At 52.6% G+C, this 19,863-nt stretch overlaps 1 protein-coding gene across 5 annotated transcripts in view; it reads right to left on the minus strand.

Moving 5' to 3' along the window:
- Positions 1-29: 29 nt before the first annotated feature.
- The window catches only part of CACNA1D (calcium voltage-gated channel subunit alpha1 D), a gene marked incomplete at its 5' end in the record, with an annotated part of 425,478 nt that continues 405,644 nt past the window's right edge, over positions 30-19,863 (minus strand). For 4 of the 5 annotated variants that reach the window (XM_080805951.1, XM_080805954.1, XM_080805952.1 and 1 more), the window contains 8 exons: positions 30-933; positions 1,409-1,729; positions 3,291-3,412; positions 6,060-6,223; positions 6,546-6,695; positions 8,216-8,242; positions 8,912-9,279; positions 9,962-10,078. In XM_080805951.1, the coding sequence (XP_080662077.1) occupies positions 640-933; positions 1,409-1,729; positions 3,291-3,412; positions 6,060-6,223; positions 6,546-6,695; positions 8,216-8,242; positions 8,912-9,279; positions 9,962-10,078 (1,563 nt within the window). In that variant the 3' untranslated portion in view covers positions 30-639. The remainder of the gene's footprint in view (positions 934-1,408; positions 1,730-3,290; positions 3,413-6,059; positions 6,224-6,545; positions 6,696-8,215; positions 8,243-8,911; positions 9,280-9,961; positions 10,079-19,863) is intronic. The other variant, XM_080805955.1, reaches the window with a different exon arrangement.

A 19,863-nucleotide genomic window follows, 5' to 3' on the forward strand; every position in this document is an offset into this window, starting at 1 on the left:
TGCATGATTATTCCAGTTTACAGTTGCCCTTGAGCTGACAGTCAGAAACCGACTGAGTGACACTCTCTCTTGTAAACCGGGGTTACATAACAGAAAACCTTGTGTATAAGGTCCTGCTCCCCTCTCCAGATGACGGCTGGTAGGTAGGTCCTGATTCACACACTGTATTTCCAAACAGCTAAACAGAAACCAGGAAGCAGTGTACTTTGGGGGAAAGGGTTTAAAAATGGATATGCTGGGCCCAGTGAATGTCTGATATGCTAGACCGATGGCTGAGGTAATGACACAGGTGTGGTGATCGTCATCACCTTGACCTTCCCCACTGTGCCAGCTGGTGGGTGGGCACGGGTGAAAGCCCCAGGGGCGTGCTGGAAAAGTGGGCAGGGCTTGTCCCACCTCCTCACGGGTCCTCCCCTGGAGGGCTCGACCTTCTGCTTCCCACAGCTGGGGCTGGGCATGGGTGCACGGCTATCCCCTACCAGGTTTATGGCTTCCATGAGGCATGACATCACTTGTACAAAAGTCTAATTGAATACAGACTCCACACTAGTGCCTAACCTTTCCTAACTACGAGGCACTTTTTCCCTGGCCCTCCGGCGCCCCACCTGAGGCCAGAGCCAGTCCGCCCCTCCCTGGGGGCTACAGGGTGGTGATGCAGATCATTTCATCTGCCAGGTCCTCCTCATCTCTTCCGGGGTCGGGCTCTTCATCGCTGTAGCCCGGCCCAAAGTCCTGGAGCTCATAGTCCTGCCGGTGGGAGACAGGGCCCATGCCCCCGTTAGCCCGGGGATGCACAGTCCCGTTGAGCAGGTTGCTGGCTGCACTCTCCATCTCATCGATGGTCAGGTCACAGGCATCGGCTATTTCGTGTTTTGTTGCCGATACAAATTTTGGGTCCCTTGCATACCGTCCTAAGCCTTCAGATATCAGGACCTGTACGGGACAGAGGATTGATGGCATGAATGCTTTACAAGGCTCTGCCGGGAAAATGACAGAGGAGTCCCCTCAGGCACTAACCACAGGATGTGCTCTGGGGACTCTGCCAGTCCTGTTTGCTAGACCACACATGTGACAGTTAAATGTGAATGGCTTGGAAAAATCATGGAATTCGGACGCTACATATCACCCAAAGAGAGTGAGCCCCACTAGGGAAAAGGTTTCGGTAGGAGGTAGGGGTATCTGCAGGCCTGGCACCTGTCATCCTAGGTCCAGCTCCATTAGAACGGGCAGTGGTGGTGTTCTTACACTCGCGCTATAGGTACCATCTTTGCTTCCAAGGAATGGGCATGATCCAGAGGGAGAGGGACCCAGCTTGACTCCTGAGCCTCACCCCACCCCCAGAACTGCTACGGCACTGGCCTGTCCCGCCTCTGCTGTGCCGGAGCCTGCCCGTCCGTGGCACACTCACCGCCTCCACCAGGCTGTCTGCACTCCTCTGCTTGTCACTGTTCTTGTTGCGGAAGCTGCTGGGGACGGTCAGGCTGGCTGGTGTGAATGTTCGGTACGAGATGCCAGGCTCGTCCGTGTACCATGAGCTCCGGTGCAGGGATGGCAGGCTGCCGTTGACCTGGTCCAGGGCCTCCGGTCGCTCCACCTGGATCAGGGGTGCATAGCACGGCGTCCAGTCCCGGTATGGAGGGGTCGCCGGAGGGGTGGCCCATGACCGGGTTGAGTGGCTTGGAGAGTACTTCTGGGCTTTACTGGAATCCAGGCCTGCAACTGCCATGATCTGGGGAGAGACGAGAGGAGGCGGGGCCAGAGATCCTCAGGGGCGGGCCCGAGGGCTCCCCAGGCACAGCAAGCAGGAGGCACTGCTGCACTGGAGTAGCCATGGATAAAAGACAAGGATGTGAAAAGGACACAGGTAGTAAAATCTGGCTTCCTGGCAGACTGTTTTCGGTTTCCCCGAATCCATAATGAACTTCTCATGCCTGTTCCTAAGGAGGCATGAGCTGCTAATTCATGAAATTGTGGCCAAGCAGTGGAGAATTAGAGAAGACATTCTCCCTGGGCTGCATGAACACACCACCCGGTTCACTCTCGGTTTAAATACAGAAGGACATGTGGGGCAAACGAGTCATTCCCAGCCCTCGGAATCGACACAGTTCTCTCCGCTCCAGTGCAGTTCACCACACCAGCCAGTACCCGGGCTGCTCTGTAGCTCTGGGCACCAGCTGCTTCCCCTGCCTCCAGTTGCCCCCAGGCAGCCACCCCGGTGCTCCCTCTCTGTACAGAGGGCCACAACCAGAAGCCACAGCCACCCGAGGGAGGCAGTGCACACAGGGATCTGGCCCTGGACGGGGGGGGGGGGGGGGGGGGGTGTCGGCGCGGGCAGACAGCAGAGGGAGGGGCGTTCGCATGCACGTGCCTCCCGAGACGTCCAGGCCTACTTGGTTTGTGGCATTTGATGGTTGGGCCTTCCCATGCTTTGTCCTTCCGCAACAAAGCAGGACATGAATAAAAATTAACATAAAAACTGAAGGCAGAAAAGTAAGAAGTTGGCAGAGAGACCTGAACAGAACACCTAGTGCTCACGCGCTCAGGATGTCGGCAGTAAGTGAGCTGGGCATGAGCTGGCTCTGCACGTTCACGGGCTGGGGGCTCCCCACATGCCCTCCGGCCCCTGACACACGTACGCAGTGGACCGCATCTCTGACATGCTCTTTGCAGAAAGAAAAAGTGCCTTATTCTTGCCCTTAAGGCAAAGCCCTGGTGAGAGGGCTGCAGCCCCACCACCCCTCCAGGCCCCGGGCTCCCTCCTGTCCAGCCACCTCACTGTGGCCGGGTCCTTCTCCCTGGACCACACACTCCCCTTGCAGGCAGGGTTGGAGGCTCGCCCACCCATGATGCCAGCACCCTGCCCGCAAAGGTCTCTACAGATGTGTCTTAATGAAGGAAGAACGTCTCTGAGCAAATAAAGGGCAGCACTGACGGTTCAGGACCAGACAAGCGGGCACCACTCCATGCATCAGGGACTGTACCAGGCCCTGGAGAGAACACAGTGTGCACCACGGCCAGGGCCCAGCTTTGGAAGCGGGCAGCCTTGGATTCCTAGGTCAACTGGTCACGCACCTCCTGTGGAGCTCAGGCATGTCACCAGCCCTCTCCCTGATATTTGCTCATCTGTGAAATGGGGCTCGTGACCACGTCTATTTGGACTGAACTGGAGTGTCTGTGAAGGCTCTCTCCTTCCCTCCTGCTACTGGCAGCCGGGAGGGGGGTGTCCCGAGGGTGGCCCCTGCACCAGCTGCCCCCAGGCCTGGGGGTCCAGGCCAGGTGGGCTGGCTCACCTGTTGCTGCATCAGGTGCAGAGGCAGGGCTGTGCGGCGGGGCACCGCGGGGGATGGCGGGACCTCCTCCTGGCTGCTCTGCCGCCGCAGGCACTCAAAGTTGAAGGAGGATCTCCGGTGGGCTGAGAAGCAAAGCACAGCAGTGGCTGTGAAACCGGCATTCTGTGGGGCCCCCGGGGCTCAGGGTGGCCCCTGGACACTCAGCTAGGGGCCCCAGAGGAAGCAAGCCATATGTCCAAGGAAAAGCATTAGAGGGTGAGGTCTCAGAGCTTCGGGAGGATGAAGAAGCTGCCTCACTGAGGGATGTTTTTAGTTAAGTGCAAGCTGGATTCTTGTAAACGTGGGGCCTGTTCTCACGAGGCGGAGCTCAAGGCTCTGGAGGGCAGCTCTTCTGACTGGATGCCCTGGCCCAGTACACACGCTGTGGGGAACACAGCATTTCAGGTCAAGAACACAGTGTTGTTCTCGAATCCTGGGAACACCTGCTGCTGCCCTCTTTTCTCCCTGCAGGTATCCCAAGTGTTTCTGGGGTGCCTGGCATCTTGCTGGCGCTCCCGTGCTTATACCTTCTTTAAGGCGAGTGACTCGCTATCAGCTCAACTAGGTTAGAAGCAAAATCTTTCTTTGGGGAAGACCCAGCTTCTGTAGCACCGAAGGCAAAAATAGAAAAGAACACCTCTAATGTTACAGAATACGGCTGTACCATTAAAAGCGCCTCGAAACAGAGGCTCATGCACAGGCTGAGCAATGACAAGAGATCCCGAGTTTGTGGCTTAAAAGGACACAGGGCCCAGGAGGTCAGTCCAAATTCTGGGCCCCCAAGCACAGGCCAGAGGTCCCCTGGGAACAGGTCCACCCTCAAGGGTGCTGGCCCTAGAGACACGTGTGGGGGCCTGACAGTTTGCAAGGCAGGAGCAAGGGCTCTTCAGCCCTGCTTCCTAAGATCCCAGGCATTTCTCATGCCCCAGCAAAACTCCACACCCCCGATTCCTATACTGGAAAGGTACAGGGGTGAGCCTCCCAGGCTTCCTGGGGATCACAGGAAGTGGCAGGAACCGGGTTCTGGGAGAGCTCTAATCAAAGTGTGAGAAGACTGGGCTGAGCCCTTGGCTGGCCCTGCCCAGTGCAGGTAGAAGAGACAAGCAGCCCCAGCCAGCCAGGCTTAAGGTGTCCCCTGGGAGGTGTGCTGGCTGCCATTGCCTCAGTGTCCCACCTCGGCAGGATACAGACAGCTGCACAACAGCTGCTGTCCTCATGAGACAGCCGGGCCTCTCCCATCGGCATACTCTCCATGAACCTCCTAGGGGCATCGGGCCAGGGCCAGGGGCTTGGAGCCCACAGAGGAAACCACCATCTCTCTCATTCGGGTAGTGCCGTTGTTCTGAAAATCAGTCCGTGGATACACCCATCATCTCACCGGCTGTGCACAACCTATTCTGACAGAGGAGATAATCCCACCATTGCTGAAAACACAGGCGGGACACTCCACCTTCCCCTGCCCAAGGTCTGAAGTGATGGGCAGCAAAGCAAATAAAATACGTTTTGTTGACTTGCCCTTACAAATACAGAGGGCATCTGCTCTGGCCCACTCTGGTTCCTCACTTCGCTCAGTGGTGCCCCTGAATGGTGGGCATTAATGTGGCCACCGTAGGGGACACAGGGAGGGTCCAGGGAGGACAGGGCACTCCAAGGACAAGGGGCCTCTGCCGGGCTCACCTGCATGTTTCATCCAGTATTTAGAGAGCTCAGAATCTCTGTTCGGCAGCATGTGTTTGGGGCTGCAGAATTAAATATTAACCATGGAAATGGGTCTGGTGATGCTCCCCAGCAGGTCTGTGACCACAGGAAAGAGGAGAGGGCCCCAGGCACCACCCAGCTGGATTAGTTATGGCACATGGAGTCAGCCGACTCAGAGACAATGTGTCTTGGCTATTTTTGGTTACTGATTAGAGTCCTGCTCAAAAATATGCTTCATTCCTTAGAAACACCAGGAATAGATATCTTTTAACCATCGCCAAAATGCCCCCAAGTGCAAAATCCACCTGCCTGGCCAGGAGCAGGCAGGGGCCACAGCTTCATTTCTTACCCCGGCCCAAGTCCCTCACTGGAGGGTGAGCTACATTTTCTGCAGTCCTACTTAGGCCACCTGCATAAGAAAACCAGGTGGGGGACAGCTGGCCCCCTGCCTCTTCTCAGCAGGATGGGACTCCTCCAGCCCCAGGATCGGGGCACTGACCCAAAACCTGCTCCACGAGCAAGGGCACTGGCTGACACATGGCGAAGATGGGGGGTGGGGGAGGTGGACCCCTCGGAGGTGCGGGGTGGGTGTTGGTGGGACAGGCCTGGGCTCAAGTCCAGCTCTGCACAGGGGCTGCTCACTTCTGCCCTCTGAGGGTCAGTTACCCGGTCCACAGAGAGGGCCTGACAACCCCATGCCACACATCGTGCCTACCCTGCGTGATGAACCCCAGGCTCCAAGGCAATGATAATGTGCACAAAAAGTCCCTCATCGGAGGGCATGTACTGGGCACATTCAGGACCACATGCTGCCCTCCTCTGTGCTCAGAGAGTTAAGAACGGTGCTGAAGTGGTTTGAGCTCGATCATGCGGGACACGGATGAGACAGAAGGGAAAGCCGATACTGATGGGGTCTCCAACCCCATCTGGTCTTGCTGGTCTTGCAGACTAACTGTCCCTAGTGCAGTGAGACCACACCTGTCAACACTGTTCTCTGGGAGGCTTCACCCAAAACAAAAAATCTGGCCTCACATGTCGGGGTGGGAGGTAGTAGGCGTCTCCTTGGAGATCTCCGGGAATCATAGCAAATGGGTGAGTCCTCATCCTCCAAGAAGCCTTGGGGGTGATGGTAGCCTCGGGGCCGCTCAAAGTCCCAGCTGCCGCCAGGGTATCGGCTGTAGTAGCTGTAGTTTTGCCTGGGGGTCAAAAAGGCCAGGAGAAAGTGTAAGGGGCACATGAGACCTTTGTTAACAAGTCCTCTTAGCTCAGACACACCCATGGTCACAGTCCTCTCCCCAGCTTTCTTGGACACCCTGGACTGGCTAAGAGCCAGGTAGTCAGTCCTCAGCTTCACAGAAGATTCGGAGCTTCGGGAGAAGCTGGTCTGAAAAGGCAGCCCCCACTCTGCCTGCCTCTGAGGCAGTCCAGGTGTGGTATCGGCGAGCCCCTGCTGCAGAGTACAAGGGGCAGGAGACCGCCAGGCCTCCTGATGTCAGCCTGAGCCGCAGAGCTGCTCACCTGCTCCCGGCTGGTGAGCCGGCATCCTCATAGCCCTCCTCACCGCTGAAATACTCCTGCTCCTCCAAGCAGCGGGAGTCCCTGAAGTAGCCACAGATCTCCGGATCTTCCCGGCAGATAGTGGGGAACTGTTCATCCCCCGAGTCAGACCTACAGTGGCGAAAGAAGGCCCAAGGACCTGAGCACCCAGCTGGGCCTCGGTGTGTGGCTAGCACCCCTGCCCCATGAGCCCCCGGTTCCTCCCTGGTGTACCTGGGACTGGACTGTTAGGCCTCTGGCGACAGCGCTGTGTGAGCATGTGCGTGTGCTGGGAGGGGGTCACTCTCTCAGTAACTTGCACAGTGCCCATGCCAAACCACTGTGCCCAGGGGCCATGGAGCCAAAGGAGTGGGTGTCATTTGGAGAACAGAATAAGGAAATGGACCTAGAGGCCTGCAGCAATCCGCAGTCACGGGGAGAAGACACTGGGCTCCCAGGCTGGCTACTCTGATCCCTGCTCCTTCCTTCTCTGGCCCATGTGACTCCAGGGTCCAGAACAAAGAGGCTGTCTGACCAGTCTCCCACAAACTCTGACCCAGGAGATGCGACAGGAGTTTGGGATAGTGTCCCCGGGGAGACTCACAAGGGTGACACCTGCCAGGTTGTCAAAGATAGCCCTGCCCACACGGCAAGACTGTCATGCTAGCTCCCTGAAAGCTGCTACCCTGGCCTCGGTCCTCAGGAAAGCCAGCCAGGTCTGTCACATCAACTCTCTCCCAAGAGAGAGGACTGTGTTCCCTCCAAGTTCCTCATTCTCTCAAGTTGCTGCTGAGCAGCTGACTACACTTGCTATAATTAAACCAAAAGACCCAGCCTCTCCGTCCCCAACAAAATGATCATCCCACTGACAATTCAACCCGGTCCAGCAAACATACAGCAGGACTCAGTGCACGAATGTTGAGGGCTACATGGGAGACAAAGGAGAAGACCCGGTCTCCAGTCTTCAGGAGGTTGGAGTTACGCTTGTATGAAGCCCCACAAGAGGCTTGAACGCAGCCAGCAGCAGGCAGGGCCAGACTCCCGGGCCAGGCGCCCAGAAGTGTGCTGTGGACGCTCCCTACATGGAGGTCACAAGGCGTGCAGGGGCTGACCCATGGGCACATGAGCGTGTGAACACCAGTCCTTGGAGGATGACACAGTCTATGCACAGAGGGACCGAAAAGCTCCTTTGCTTAGAAAGAATCAACTACTGGGGCGCCTGGGTGGCACAGCTGGTTGAGCATCTGATTCTTGGTTTCCGCTCAGGCGATGATCTCAGGGTCGTGAGGCAGAGCCCCGAGTTGGGCTCTGTGCTCAACGAAGTATCTGCCTGAGTTTCTCTCCCTCTCCCTCTCCCACCCGGCTTGCACATGCTCTTTCTCTCTAAAGTAAAATAACGAAATCTTAAAAAATGAGAGAAAGAGAGGGGAGGGGAAGGAGCAGAAGGGAGGGGAGGGAAGGGGAAGGTGGAAGGAAGGAAGGAAGGAAGGAAAAAGCAACCCCTCTGCCTCTGGAGTCCACAGCCCCAAGCTCCACTATCCTATCAGGCTGTCGCCTCAAAGGGAATTCTCAGCCCTCAGCACTGAGAGGCCCACAGGTTACACTCACAACACAGAGCATGCAATGCACAGACACGGGTGATGAGCACATACCTAATGTAAGTTTCATAATAGCGGGTTCTATCCAGGAAAGGCATAACACAGGGGGGAGGGAGGGAGAAGATAAAGGTTAAACATTGCCAGTGAGATTTGAAATGCAGATTATCAGGCTAGTTCCTAGTGCAGAGGTCAGCAAACTATGGTTTACAGACCATATATGGTCCACGAGCTACCAACAGTTCTTACGTACTAAAAGGACAGCAAAGAAAAAAAATCAAAGGAAGAAAAATATTTCATTGCGGGTGACCTTGGGAAGTTCACACTGCAGTGTCCATAAAGTTTTCTTGGGACACAGACACACTCACGTGCCTACACAGCGTCTATGACAGCTTTCCCTCTACAACAGCAGGGCTCAGTCGCTTCAGTGGAGCCTGTATGGTGCCCAAAGCTTAAAGTATTTACCCTCTGGCCCTTTACAACGGTTGCCAGTCCCTGTCCCAAGGTATGTGGTCACCATTGGGGAAGGTAGAGTTTACAGCAACTGATGCTGTCTTAAAGGCCAACACCTTTGGCAGGACACAGGGTGGCTGGTGGCCCTTTATCCTTTGGGTTCATCACTGGCTCCCGGCACTCACAGGTTCGAGTGCCCAGGCCCCCTGCGCATCTCCCATGTGTGCCAGGGCACAGGGGAGAAAGCAGCGCCTGGGGCAGATGCTGTATCACCATGTGCAAACACACTTTAAAGGTTACCTTTTAATACTGGACCTTCTTTGAGGCTCCCGATCATGCTTGTGGGAGGAGTGATGCCCATTTTCAGACATATGCTCAAGGTTCCCAATGCTGGGCCGCTTTCCAGGGGCAGCTTTGGACATATTGGCATTATTGAGATTGGCATTTGTTGAGCTGGGAGCTTGCTTTCCTACGGAATTATGGTTATGATGGCTATGACACCCCGAATTTCCTGCTGGAGGAAACAGCGGTCTCTCAGTATCACTTGCAGGTGGAACTGAAGGCCTTTGGACATGCAGGGGACGGTGGGTGGTATTGGTCTGCTGAAGGGGGTCTCTCCTATCACTATTAACATGATTGACATGGTTTCCAAGCAGGGCACCATTTCTCTGCAAAATAATGGGAGACAACACCAGGTAATTTAACAAGTATTTGATGCAGGCTAGCTTTGTTAGGTAATTTTTTTCTACACGAAACACAAACTCTAGGTAAGCTCCGTAGGATCCCTGTAAAGCAATCTGAGTGTCTCACAGATCAGGCCGATGTGTCTGTGTGGCAGCTGGCCCCCCTGAAATGAGGAAGGTTCCCGATCCCTGAGCTGGGGAGCAAGCTCTTGGCTGTCACACAAGTGTGCTCTTCCCGTCGCTCCAAGTTGAGGTGACTTATAGCCAGCAGCGCTGGCTGGCAGCCCCCAGCGGTTGAGGCTGGACAGGAGGCATGCTCTCTGGGCTGGGGGGGGCTGAGGGCCGGCCCAGGGAAGAAGGGGGTCACACAGGCGGGCAGCTGCTAGCAGGACCCAGGAAGCTCAGCCACACTGGCCAAGCGGCTGTGGCCAGGCTCCTCTGAAGCTGCCAGCATGGGACAGAGTGGCCAGCTCAGGATGGAAGCAGGCCTGGCCCTAGAGGAGGTGCCGAAGGTCTGCTGTGGGGAAAGCATGGTCCGTGAGCCCCTCTAGGCCCGGGGGCTGGCGTGCATTCTCCAGGTTCTTTTGTGGATCACCGACTCCCCAAAGTGAAGTCCTGCCCCGCTATCTCCAAGTGGCCAGTGTGTAGCTAGGCGTGGAATAATTACTTTGAATACATCTTCTTCTTCTTCTCGTTTTGTTTCCTCCGGCTCGTCATCTTGCAAATCACATGATATAGCACGCCGGATTTCTGGCCCAATGTCATGCAGTGTCCTTAATCCTGCCTAGATCAACAAAAATGGCAAAACGGATTAGACAATGTGGGTGTGCTGGGCCCGGCCTGGGTCCTGGCTCTGTTCCTGCCTGATTCAGCTCTGGCAAGGGAAGGTTTCTCCAAAGGGCAACCCACAGGAGTGACTACTCGTGTGAATGTAACCGAAGGGTCCTTGAAGCCCCAGGGTTGAAGGGTATGGTCAGGAGTTCCAGACGGTCCTAGACTTGAGGCTCCGACCCAGTCACCTCCTCCTCATGTAACCCAGCTTGCAGGGACAGTGTCTGCCGTGGCCAAGAGCACATGCCCGCATCTAAATGACAGTCTACAGAAGGAGGGCCTGCAGAGTCCTCTGACAAGAGCCCCAGAGGGGGCCAGGAGCACAACCTAGGCCACTCTACAGGGAGGGTGGCCAGGACTCACTCGCCATGACCTAAGTACGGGTGTGAAGGGGCAAGGAGACCAAGCAGCCAGCAGGGCCACCTGTTCTGCAAAAAAGCCATGGGAACGAGGGCGTGACAGCACACACTGCAATCACCAGCACATTCAGGACCATGACGGAATGGGTCGACACGCACACAGACCCAGGCCGCTGTGCAGCGCCAGCCACCGTGGCCATCCGTGGTGCCCTGGCCTGGAACCCAGGGTCAGGCCAACAACTTGCCAACAGCTGGATCATCTTCTTGAAGACCACAGCACACTGGAAAGGGCTCACCAGCCTCTGGACGTGGTGCGGGATGACCCCTCCTGGCCCCTCGCACACATAGTCCTTTGCCTGAGACCCTCACCGTTGGCCTTATTTACACTGGGCCCCAGGTCCCACCAGAACAGGGCCTGGGAGAAGCCCTTCCGTTGTCCCCAGCTTTGTTAGGGAGACATCAGAGAGGCTTCTGCTACACACGGCAGAGGTGGAGTTGCCGGCGCTGAGACAGTTGTGTTCTGACCATCAACTTGAAGAAAAATAGCATGCTGACTTAAAGACTGATAGGGACTTTACCCTTTTCCACAAAAGACTGGCACCTGAAAGAGGTATTTCCTCCCTGCCACCAGGCTTAAGCCCCCCGTCCTAAATCTGGGCAGGACCCTGCCATTTGTGGGCAGTCCTTCTGCACCTTGGCAGCCACAGTGGAGACTATCTGAACCCCGGCTGCACAGGGCTGATCTGTAGCTCACACTCCATCACGAAGATGCAGGGGACAATTGGGCCTGGAGGCAGGCGTCAGGAGAGGTGATCACATCCCAGCCCTTCCTTCACAATCCCCAGCAGTGGGGAGTGAGGAGGGGCGGGGAGAGTGGGGATGGTGGCCATGGTCTGGCCAGGTCCCACAGGGCTGGCGCCCCTGGTGTGGGAATGCTCACAACTGGTCTTCTGCAGATGCCAGTGGTGGTGATGGTAATTTAGAAAGTGAACTCCTACAGTAACTTTCTAAGAGGCTCCTGTGAAAACAGCCTTCTCCTCCATAGGAGACAATGCTGTTAAAAACAGTACACCAGACTAGGTCTATTCTTTGAATAGAGGAGCAGGTAGAGGGGGGATCTTTCCATTTCATGAATTGTGGGTGTGCAAGAGCTGCCTGGATTCACAACTCTCAGGTTCCTGGCTAGGAATGCTGTGGTCTTGTTGAGGAAAGACACACATGTCCTGCCACCAAATCCAGAATAGTTCAGGGTATGGTCAGTAGGCTACCTCTTACTTTCCTGTCCCTCTGACCACAGGCATGAGCTGCACGTGCACAAGCATACACATACACACTCATGTAGGTGCGCGCGCACACACACACACACACACACACACACACTTTCCCTCTCTCGGGATGCCCAAGACTGGCACATCTGAGCCAGGGGAATCATCTGGCTTGGATGTGGACCTACTTGCCCTTCTCTTGTAAACATCGGGAAGGCAACACTAACGTCCAGTGGGGGAGAGCTCTTTCACACAGAGCTGCAGGTCTGTGCAGCAAGGTCCAGCCCCGCAGTGTCCGGCAGCCTGCAACTCATTCATTCAGTGTTTTCCAGAGCACAACCATCAAGGGAAGATTAGCTAAGCCAGGGTTTCATTATCTGGCTTTGGATCACTGGGAGGAAAGGCTGGCCACAGATCTGAGGCTCCCATTGAAAGACCAGGTTTGAGACACCTGCTGCTGTGTCTATAAGATAAACATAGGTGACAAAGCACTAAGTCAACGCCCCCAGGTAAATTATGTATATGAACCCATGTCACGAGGCACTAAGGGCTTGGAATACCCCTGAGTTTGGGAAAAAAAAAAAAAAAAACAAAAAACAAAAACCCCACATAATCCTATTCACTGTCATTCAACAATTTGGACTAGGTCTGATTAAAAGAAATAGAAAACTATTTATTTGGATAATTTTTAACATCATCCTCTGTTGGCGGGTTGACATTTCACTGAAATACACATATAACATAATTGCGTAAGAAAAACAAAAACGGTCTCCAGCAGGTCTTCAATGGTACACAAGATCAGGAGAGTGCGGTGAACAGACACAGGACAGAGAATTTGTTTGCAACATAAATCATGGAGAAAACTGAGAGGCAGCGCAAGAGGCCCCTTCTGAGGACAAAGAATGACAACATATTTATTAAAGAGACATCAGAGGAGGATAAAAAGCATCACACTTCCTTGACACGAAAGCAGAGGTTTAGAAATCATGGTTATGTTTTGCTTGCTCCACGCAAGAAGAAACACATCTTCTGAGAGTCAGGGATTGACCTGAATCTTTCACACGGGATCTGGGGAAGGATGGGGTGGCAGGGGCGGGGGGAGGCAGTGCAGAGGGGTGGTAGCAGGGGTGGGTAGGGTGTCTGCAGGGGGTGGGGGTGGTGGTGCCAGGAGTGCAGTGTCTGCTGAGGGGGTATCAGGGGTGGGGTGTCTGCTGTGGGGGGAGAGCCAGAAGTGGGGTGTCAGGAGTAGGTTGTCTGCCATGTCTGGGAAGGAGGGAAAAAGAGGTTCCCAAACTTGAACTGAAATGAAGCTTAAACACAGCACCCTGAATTTATTACATATCACAAAACATAATAATGAAATTTTTCTAGCACACATATCAAGCTAAAAGTTAGCTTAGGCTGCTCCAAAATTTCCATAGGCACGAGTTCTGATCTCAGAAAACTATCTTAAACTCTTGAAAAAATTACTTTTTTCCACAGCCCTAAGAAAAAGAACATTTTTTTCCTTGAAATAAACACTTTACAATCAGTAAAATGAGCTATTCTTTCATTTTTCATTATCTGTGTCTACCTCTATCAGCAAAATACTACTTTAATCTGAAATGTGGTCATTAGCACTTAAACCAACACAATTAAAGCGGTATAAAGTCATTCCATTAACATCACAGTAAAATTATGGTTTTGAATAAACACAGAAATGCTATAAAATAGAAACATTTTTGATTTAAGATGTCCAATTATATAAAATATTAAACAGAATCAAGCCTAGTTTCTGGTTGACTTTTAAATGCTAGATGGTATCATAAATATCTTTTTAAAAAAAGAAATGTTGGCGCTTTGCCTGTAGACTGCTGCTTTAAATTTTAGACACCATTTAATTGGAATTTTATAGATATTTACTCTATAGAATGATTAAATCACCAAAAAAAAAAAAAACAAACAAAAAAAACCAAAACCCAAACTACAAAATCTCTCTAAGTATCTTTGAAGCAATAGCGTAAAAATATGGTATTTTAACATCAATAGGAGCATCCATTTACCTTCCTTTCTCTTGCCACTCTTAGGGTCAGATTTTCCTACCTGGGTGCAGGAGAGATGCCGCGCTGGCTGCCCTCCTAAGCTAGCTCCGTGAGACACACCCGGGAGCTGTCAGCTCTCGCGGCACAGTGAGCCCAGTCAAAGGCTAGACTAACCCCTCCTGAACCTACACTGTAACAGTGGAGATACGAGATGTGAGTCTCCAGTCGGACCCGGCCAGGCCATTCATCTCTGGATACGAGTGCCAGGCTTTCAGACTCCAGCCAACGGGCCCCCGTCTGGCTGAGCCTGGTCTCCATCAAGGGCTTCACTCAGCCGGGGCTGGCCCTGCACACTCGTCTCCTGAAGGGCAAGTGCTGGTGAACCCTTTGGCGGGATTCAGCCCCTACCGAATCAGAGGGCACGGTTTCCAGCTAGCTCCATCAGAAGAACAAATGGGAGGTTCGAGTCTTACAGAATAAACCAGCTCATCTACATGCTGTCCCCTACCGCCTCCTCATACACACATGCATACATATCACACGCGGGCACACCCCTTCTTTTGTCCTCCTTTCCCTGCAGGGAAAATGTGACAGTGTGGCCTTTGTGTCCATTATGCACAGTTCTCGAGTCATGCATCCAGGCTAAGAATCATGAGCTCGGCCCTCCGTGGGCCACCCATGGGAATCTGACCCTCGCTGAAAAGTTAGCTATAATGTCACCACGGAAGTTCCTCTTGGGGCTGCGCTCAGCGGCACACATCAAGTTCCCGCTGCTTTGAAAGGTTAAGGAAGGTTTTCTAAAAATTACGTAAAAGGATCTATGACATTTCCCTGCAAATGACCTCACAGAGCTCTCTGAGCAACCTCGATTCTTGACGTTTAACACCAGAATCCAAAATTCCTGCAAGTTTCCTGATAACAGAGTATTCCTTCAATTCAAGCTCAGCAGATGCCTTTAATCAGGAGCTCCATTAGCATCTCTGTACCTGTCCTAACCACCTCACATCCTTTCACACACTACCTCCTGGAAGGCCAGGATTATCCCCATTTGGTTGAGTGGCCTGCCCTACCCAGCAAAGGCTCGGCCATGACTTAGGTCCCCAGGCCTGTGGTTCCCGTGAAGCCCTGCTGGCCTCACCTAGGCCATCACCAAGACAGAGTCGTCGAGTCTACCAGAAAAAGGGCTGGGATCAAGTCTGAATTGTGTGCTCACTTAAGGACTGCGACCCGACCTGTGACCTCAGTCAAGGTTAACCTTCTTCCAACTAACTTAGCAGAGCTCTTGTATCGCTAAGGCCACATGGAAATGACCAGTGATCACACATCTTCATCTCGGCTGGGCCACTCTGAGGAGTGGTGATCTTTAAAAACACCGTCTATCACACGCTCACTCAGACCACTGTTCCTCCAGATCGGCACAGGCAGTGAGATGTGCGGTTCCACTCTCAGTCTGGACTTCGCTGGACACAGGGCACAGGCAGCTCTGTCTAGGTGAGTGGGTCGGGGCTAGCGTGGCACCGGGGAGGACAGAAAAGTTCCAGCTGGGGGCAGTGCTCAATGCAGGAGGGTCCCTCACCGGGGAGATCATAAAAAGGCTCCAGCACCCTTTTCCTTTAGGGGGGGTATGGGATCATTTCCCTAGAGTAGTTCTCAAAGTGTGGCCCGGGGACACTTCCAGGGGCCCACAAGGAGGCTGTAATCTGCACGCTACTAGTATCCTCTTTGCCTTATACACACATTATCTCGGAGCACAGGGTGTCTTCAAAAGCTCCGTGATGTGAGGGTGTCACCTCTCTGCTACCCTTGTACATGTATATTCTGTATTTTAAAAATTTCTCAGTTTTAATTTCTAATGTAAATACTGATATACAAGGGTCCTCAATAATTTTTAAGAACATAAAAGGGCCCAGAAGATTGACAACAGCTGATGACTCAGCCCCAGACAGACAGCACCCACCTTTCCTCAGGCACTGGCCTCTTTCCCTCATCTATGACTCCTGGCAGTCTGCTGGCCTTTCTCCACTTTTGGAAGAAACGTCCTTTCCCTGGCTTCTCTGAGCTAGCCTTGGCACTTGTTAATGCCTTCACCATGGCTTAGAATGACATACCCTCCCATTACCCCAAATAGCCACCTCTCTTAGGTCTGAGGTGTGCCACAGAGAATGAATTCACGCAAGTAGCTACCCAACCTTGGAACTGTTAGGAGGTGTTAGCAAGCTCCTTGCCATGGAAAACTGACACATTAGGGCTAATGAAGGGCACTAGGTTGGTATTATTCAATAACACACCACAATAATTAAGACCTTCTGCTCCTACATAATATAGCCTGCCTTAACTTCTTTTCAGTAGATCTAGAACTTCTCAAAGACTTTTGAAAATCATCATTATTGTTGTCAGAGGGAAAAGATCCCCTGCCTTTCAGAAAAAGTAGAGAATCCAGTACCCAACAATGCTGTGGATTTATGGCTGGGTCACACCATGGCATAATTACAGAGTGTAACCACCAAGAGGCTGGTGCACAACCTTACATCTGTTTCCCTATGATGGACCCCGGCCTGCATCGTGTCTTCCATCCAAGAGCCCAAGAGTCTAGCACCATGGATTCTGCTGAGTCTGTAAAGATTCTCGAGTAAGAAACTTGAGTTGTCTCTTACAACTTTCCTACACTCAGAGCTATACTCTTCTGGCAAAGTTAGGAGAAAGGACAGAGGTGTCTGCAGTCTGACTACAGTCCAAGTTTCAGGGAAGCTTAAGTCAGAGGCAGACCTCATGACTTCTGGATGTTTCCATAAGCTGCTCTTGGCTAGGAGCCATGGCTAGCACTGTCACTCAGCAACACTGGGGCCAGAGTCTCTTGCTTCATTGAAACCATTCTCTAATTCCATCCAGAAAGTTCGTTTTCCAGTTTTTCCTTATTTGGAAGGACTGCAGGAAGGCATATGGGAAAACCTGCCATGCCCATCGCTTGGGGCTGTTCTGCCGAGACTTCACCCTGTGGAGACTTCCTCTAGAAGTCAGCTGGTCACCCTGGCCCTGAGACACGGCAAGCACATACTGTCCTGCATTGTTTAATAAACTAGACATCGGGATGGGTCAGAAACAGAGGGATCATTCAGCTGATGGTGAATTAGCTCCACACCTTGTGCCCATGGGGCGGACCAGCCTCCTTCCCAGGGATGATACACCAAACTCTTAAGAAGTGGTACATCCCAGGCACTATCCGATCAGGGCAGAGTGGGCCTTCAGACCAGAAGAGGATCTCAGAGGCCCCTGCTACACCAGGCCTTAGCCTTTCAGTGGCTGGATCACAGAGGGATCTGGAGGACCTGGGGAGGGACTGGATGTAGGCAATCTGTAAGGCACCCGTACAGAGAGAGGCTTCAACATCTTCACAAGGGTGTGGCCACACAAGAATGTGCTGGCCGACTCTCAACCCTACTTTGCACCACTGCCCGGGGTGCTGCGTGAAGTCAGACCTGCTCTTGGGCCCCGTGGACTCTGCTGTGAGAATCCATAAAACCCACCATGAGCTCCTAGACTTACAGCAGTCCGCACACTGGGAGCAGAATCAGGGGCCGGGCCTGTTTCCGTAAGTGAGGCCAGGGAATCCACTTAACTGCAGACAGGCCAGATCCCTGGTAACACGAGCCACTGGGGCCAAAGGTCACAGTAGAAAGGACATCACTGGAACAGACCTCAGGGCTGGGAGAGAGCCTGCCAGCGGTGCCCAGGATGGGCCTGCAGGACCTCCACTAACGCAGCTCTTCCCAGCGGTGGGTACCACTTGCCCACTGGGTGGGCTCTTGAACGAGCCCAGCCAGGAACAGGGCCTCCCCACATGCCACTGGCTGTCTCCACTGCGTTCTGCCCACCCCCTCACACACGCACGTGCACCCACGCACACACGCACAAAGCCTCCTGTCGGTGACGAGGGCAGGCCAACAGGGCTTACAAAGAAGAGCTGCTTTTCTCTACGCACTTCAGAAATGTCAAGTTCTCCCACTACAGTTACTTTCAAATATTGGTCTTAAAACTCTGGTTGGCTCCTCGGAGCATCTTGGGCTCAGCACTGGATGTAGAAGCTCCTCAGCCACTGAGAATTTCAGACTCCCTCATGAAGCAACTCCTTGGGCAAAAGTCTACAATTTGTAAGATGTGAAAACACAACCTGTAGAGGTAACTCTGTGTACATCTTTATACATTTCCCACATCTCTTTAAAAGGGGTAGAATTCTCTTTCTCGGTGGATAACTACAGTACAGAACAGAACAGAGATCAAAGAAAAACAAGAATTTCTTAAAGTTCCGGTAGTAAACAGGCATATGATATTATTATTGTTGTAGTCTTAATAATAAGCAATTATACGTTCAAAGTGCTTTACAATCACTTAGCTATTCCTCACAACAGCCCTGTGAGGTAGGTCGACATTATTACCCCCATTTTACAGATGGGGGAAACTGAGGCACAGAGAGGTTAAGTGTCTTGCCCAAAGTCACGCAGCAAGGGAACGCTGGAGCTGGGACTAGAACCCAGGTTCCCTGACTCCCAGTGTCCTTGAAACTAGACCACACTGTTTCCAAAGAGGCATCCCCAGACTGGCTTTGAGCACGAATTAAAGACGGACAATGTTGGATGAGGTTTGGGTGTGGTGGTATTTCCCGTGGACACGTTAAGATGGAACCTGAGGTGTTACCTGGACTGGTTTTGGCATGCGGGTGTATGTGTTAGTTTCAATGGTGTGTCTGAGCTTCCTGGCCTGCCCACTTCCCACTGCATTCTCAACGGGGTCACTGCAGAGAGTGGGGGCCGGAGGGTCAGGAGGTCATGGTGGACTGGCATATAAAAGGAACTCTGTCAGCTCAGTGCCGAGGGGCCTGCCAGTCTTTGGGAGTTCGGGCAAATTAGGGATGCAGGACTTTGGAACGAAGTCAGCTGCCCACCTTAGGCAGGTCTGCTTCATCTTTTTATTATGGTTTTTTTTTTTTTAAATTTTTATTTATTTATTTATTTTTTTACTGGCCAGCGTCAGGAAGTTGTGTTCATTTCATTTCTCTGTGGGGCGGCTGCCCCCCTCCTTTGCTCTCTCTCTCTCTCTCTTTCCCTTTCTCTGAGTCTCTGCTTGGAAGGGAAAAACTGTTAAGCCTTTGCACGTTCCCTTCCATGAAAAAGAGCCACCGGGAGCAGCGTCCGCGACAGGAGGCCATGGCTCTGCAGGTGAGCCACGACCCTGCTTCCACCTTCTGGAGGAGTGCTTTGCTTGGAAGGGGTCTCCCTGGGGCCTTGGGTTTGCTTTTTCCTGCATTTCTCCCGAAATGCTGTTTCAGTAGAAATAAGCCCACTTGAGACTTTTCCCTTTCAAGGCCTTAGCCACAAACGCCTTCCGACTAACGAGCTTGGTGCTGTAGCTCAGGCAGAAAATTCTAAAGCATCCGTTCAAGCATCTGAAACAAATGAATCAGCCAGTGAAATCTCATCTGTTAGTATCTGTTCTCAGATTAAAAAAGAAAAAAAAAAAGCCTTTTTTATGGCTTGAAATGGACTCATGCTTTAAAAAAAGAAAAATACCTTGCTACTTTTTAAACTAAGGTAACTAACAAGAGTCTGCTACCCCACAGATTAAACGTCTGCGGAGCGTGTCTTCCTCTCCTCCTGCGCCGAGCCTCCCCAAGGTGGCCGCATCAGGGCACATCAGGGACTGAGAGTTGCTGGATTCTTTATACCACCCACCCTTCCACTCGACCACCCACATCACCATCTGTTGGCTGCGGTGCAGGCTTTCACAGAAAACCTAACCACCTAACTCTTCACCAGCTGGAAATAATGGTTTCCTCCTTAAACCCAACCTCCAAACAGGTGAGAAAGACTATCCCTCTGAAGTCTTCCTGTCATTACAGATAGGCAGGCTCCCATCTGGGATGACCGGGGGATAGTGTCTCCTCAGATTTCACCAGAGTATCTTTGGCACAAAGGGAATCCTTGAGTATTGAAAGAAAAAGAAATGAACAAAACTTTTCCCACTTTGCAATTTTGTTTTTTTCCTTTTCCATGAGGCACTGGACTAATTCATGTCTGCATCTTACATCTGGAAGATCTG

This window comes from Martes martes (genome assembly GCF_963455335.1).
Source record: "Martes martes genome assembly, chromosome: 1".
Taxonomy (NCBI): Eukaryota; Metazoa; Chordata; class Mammalia; order Carnivora; family Mustelidae; genus Martes; species Martes martes.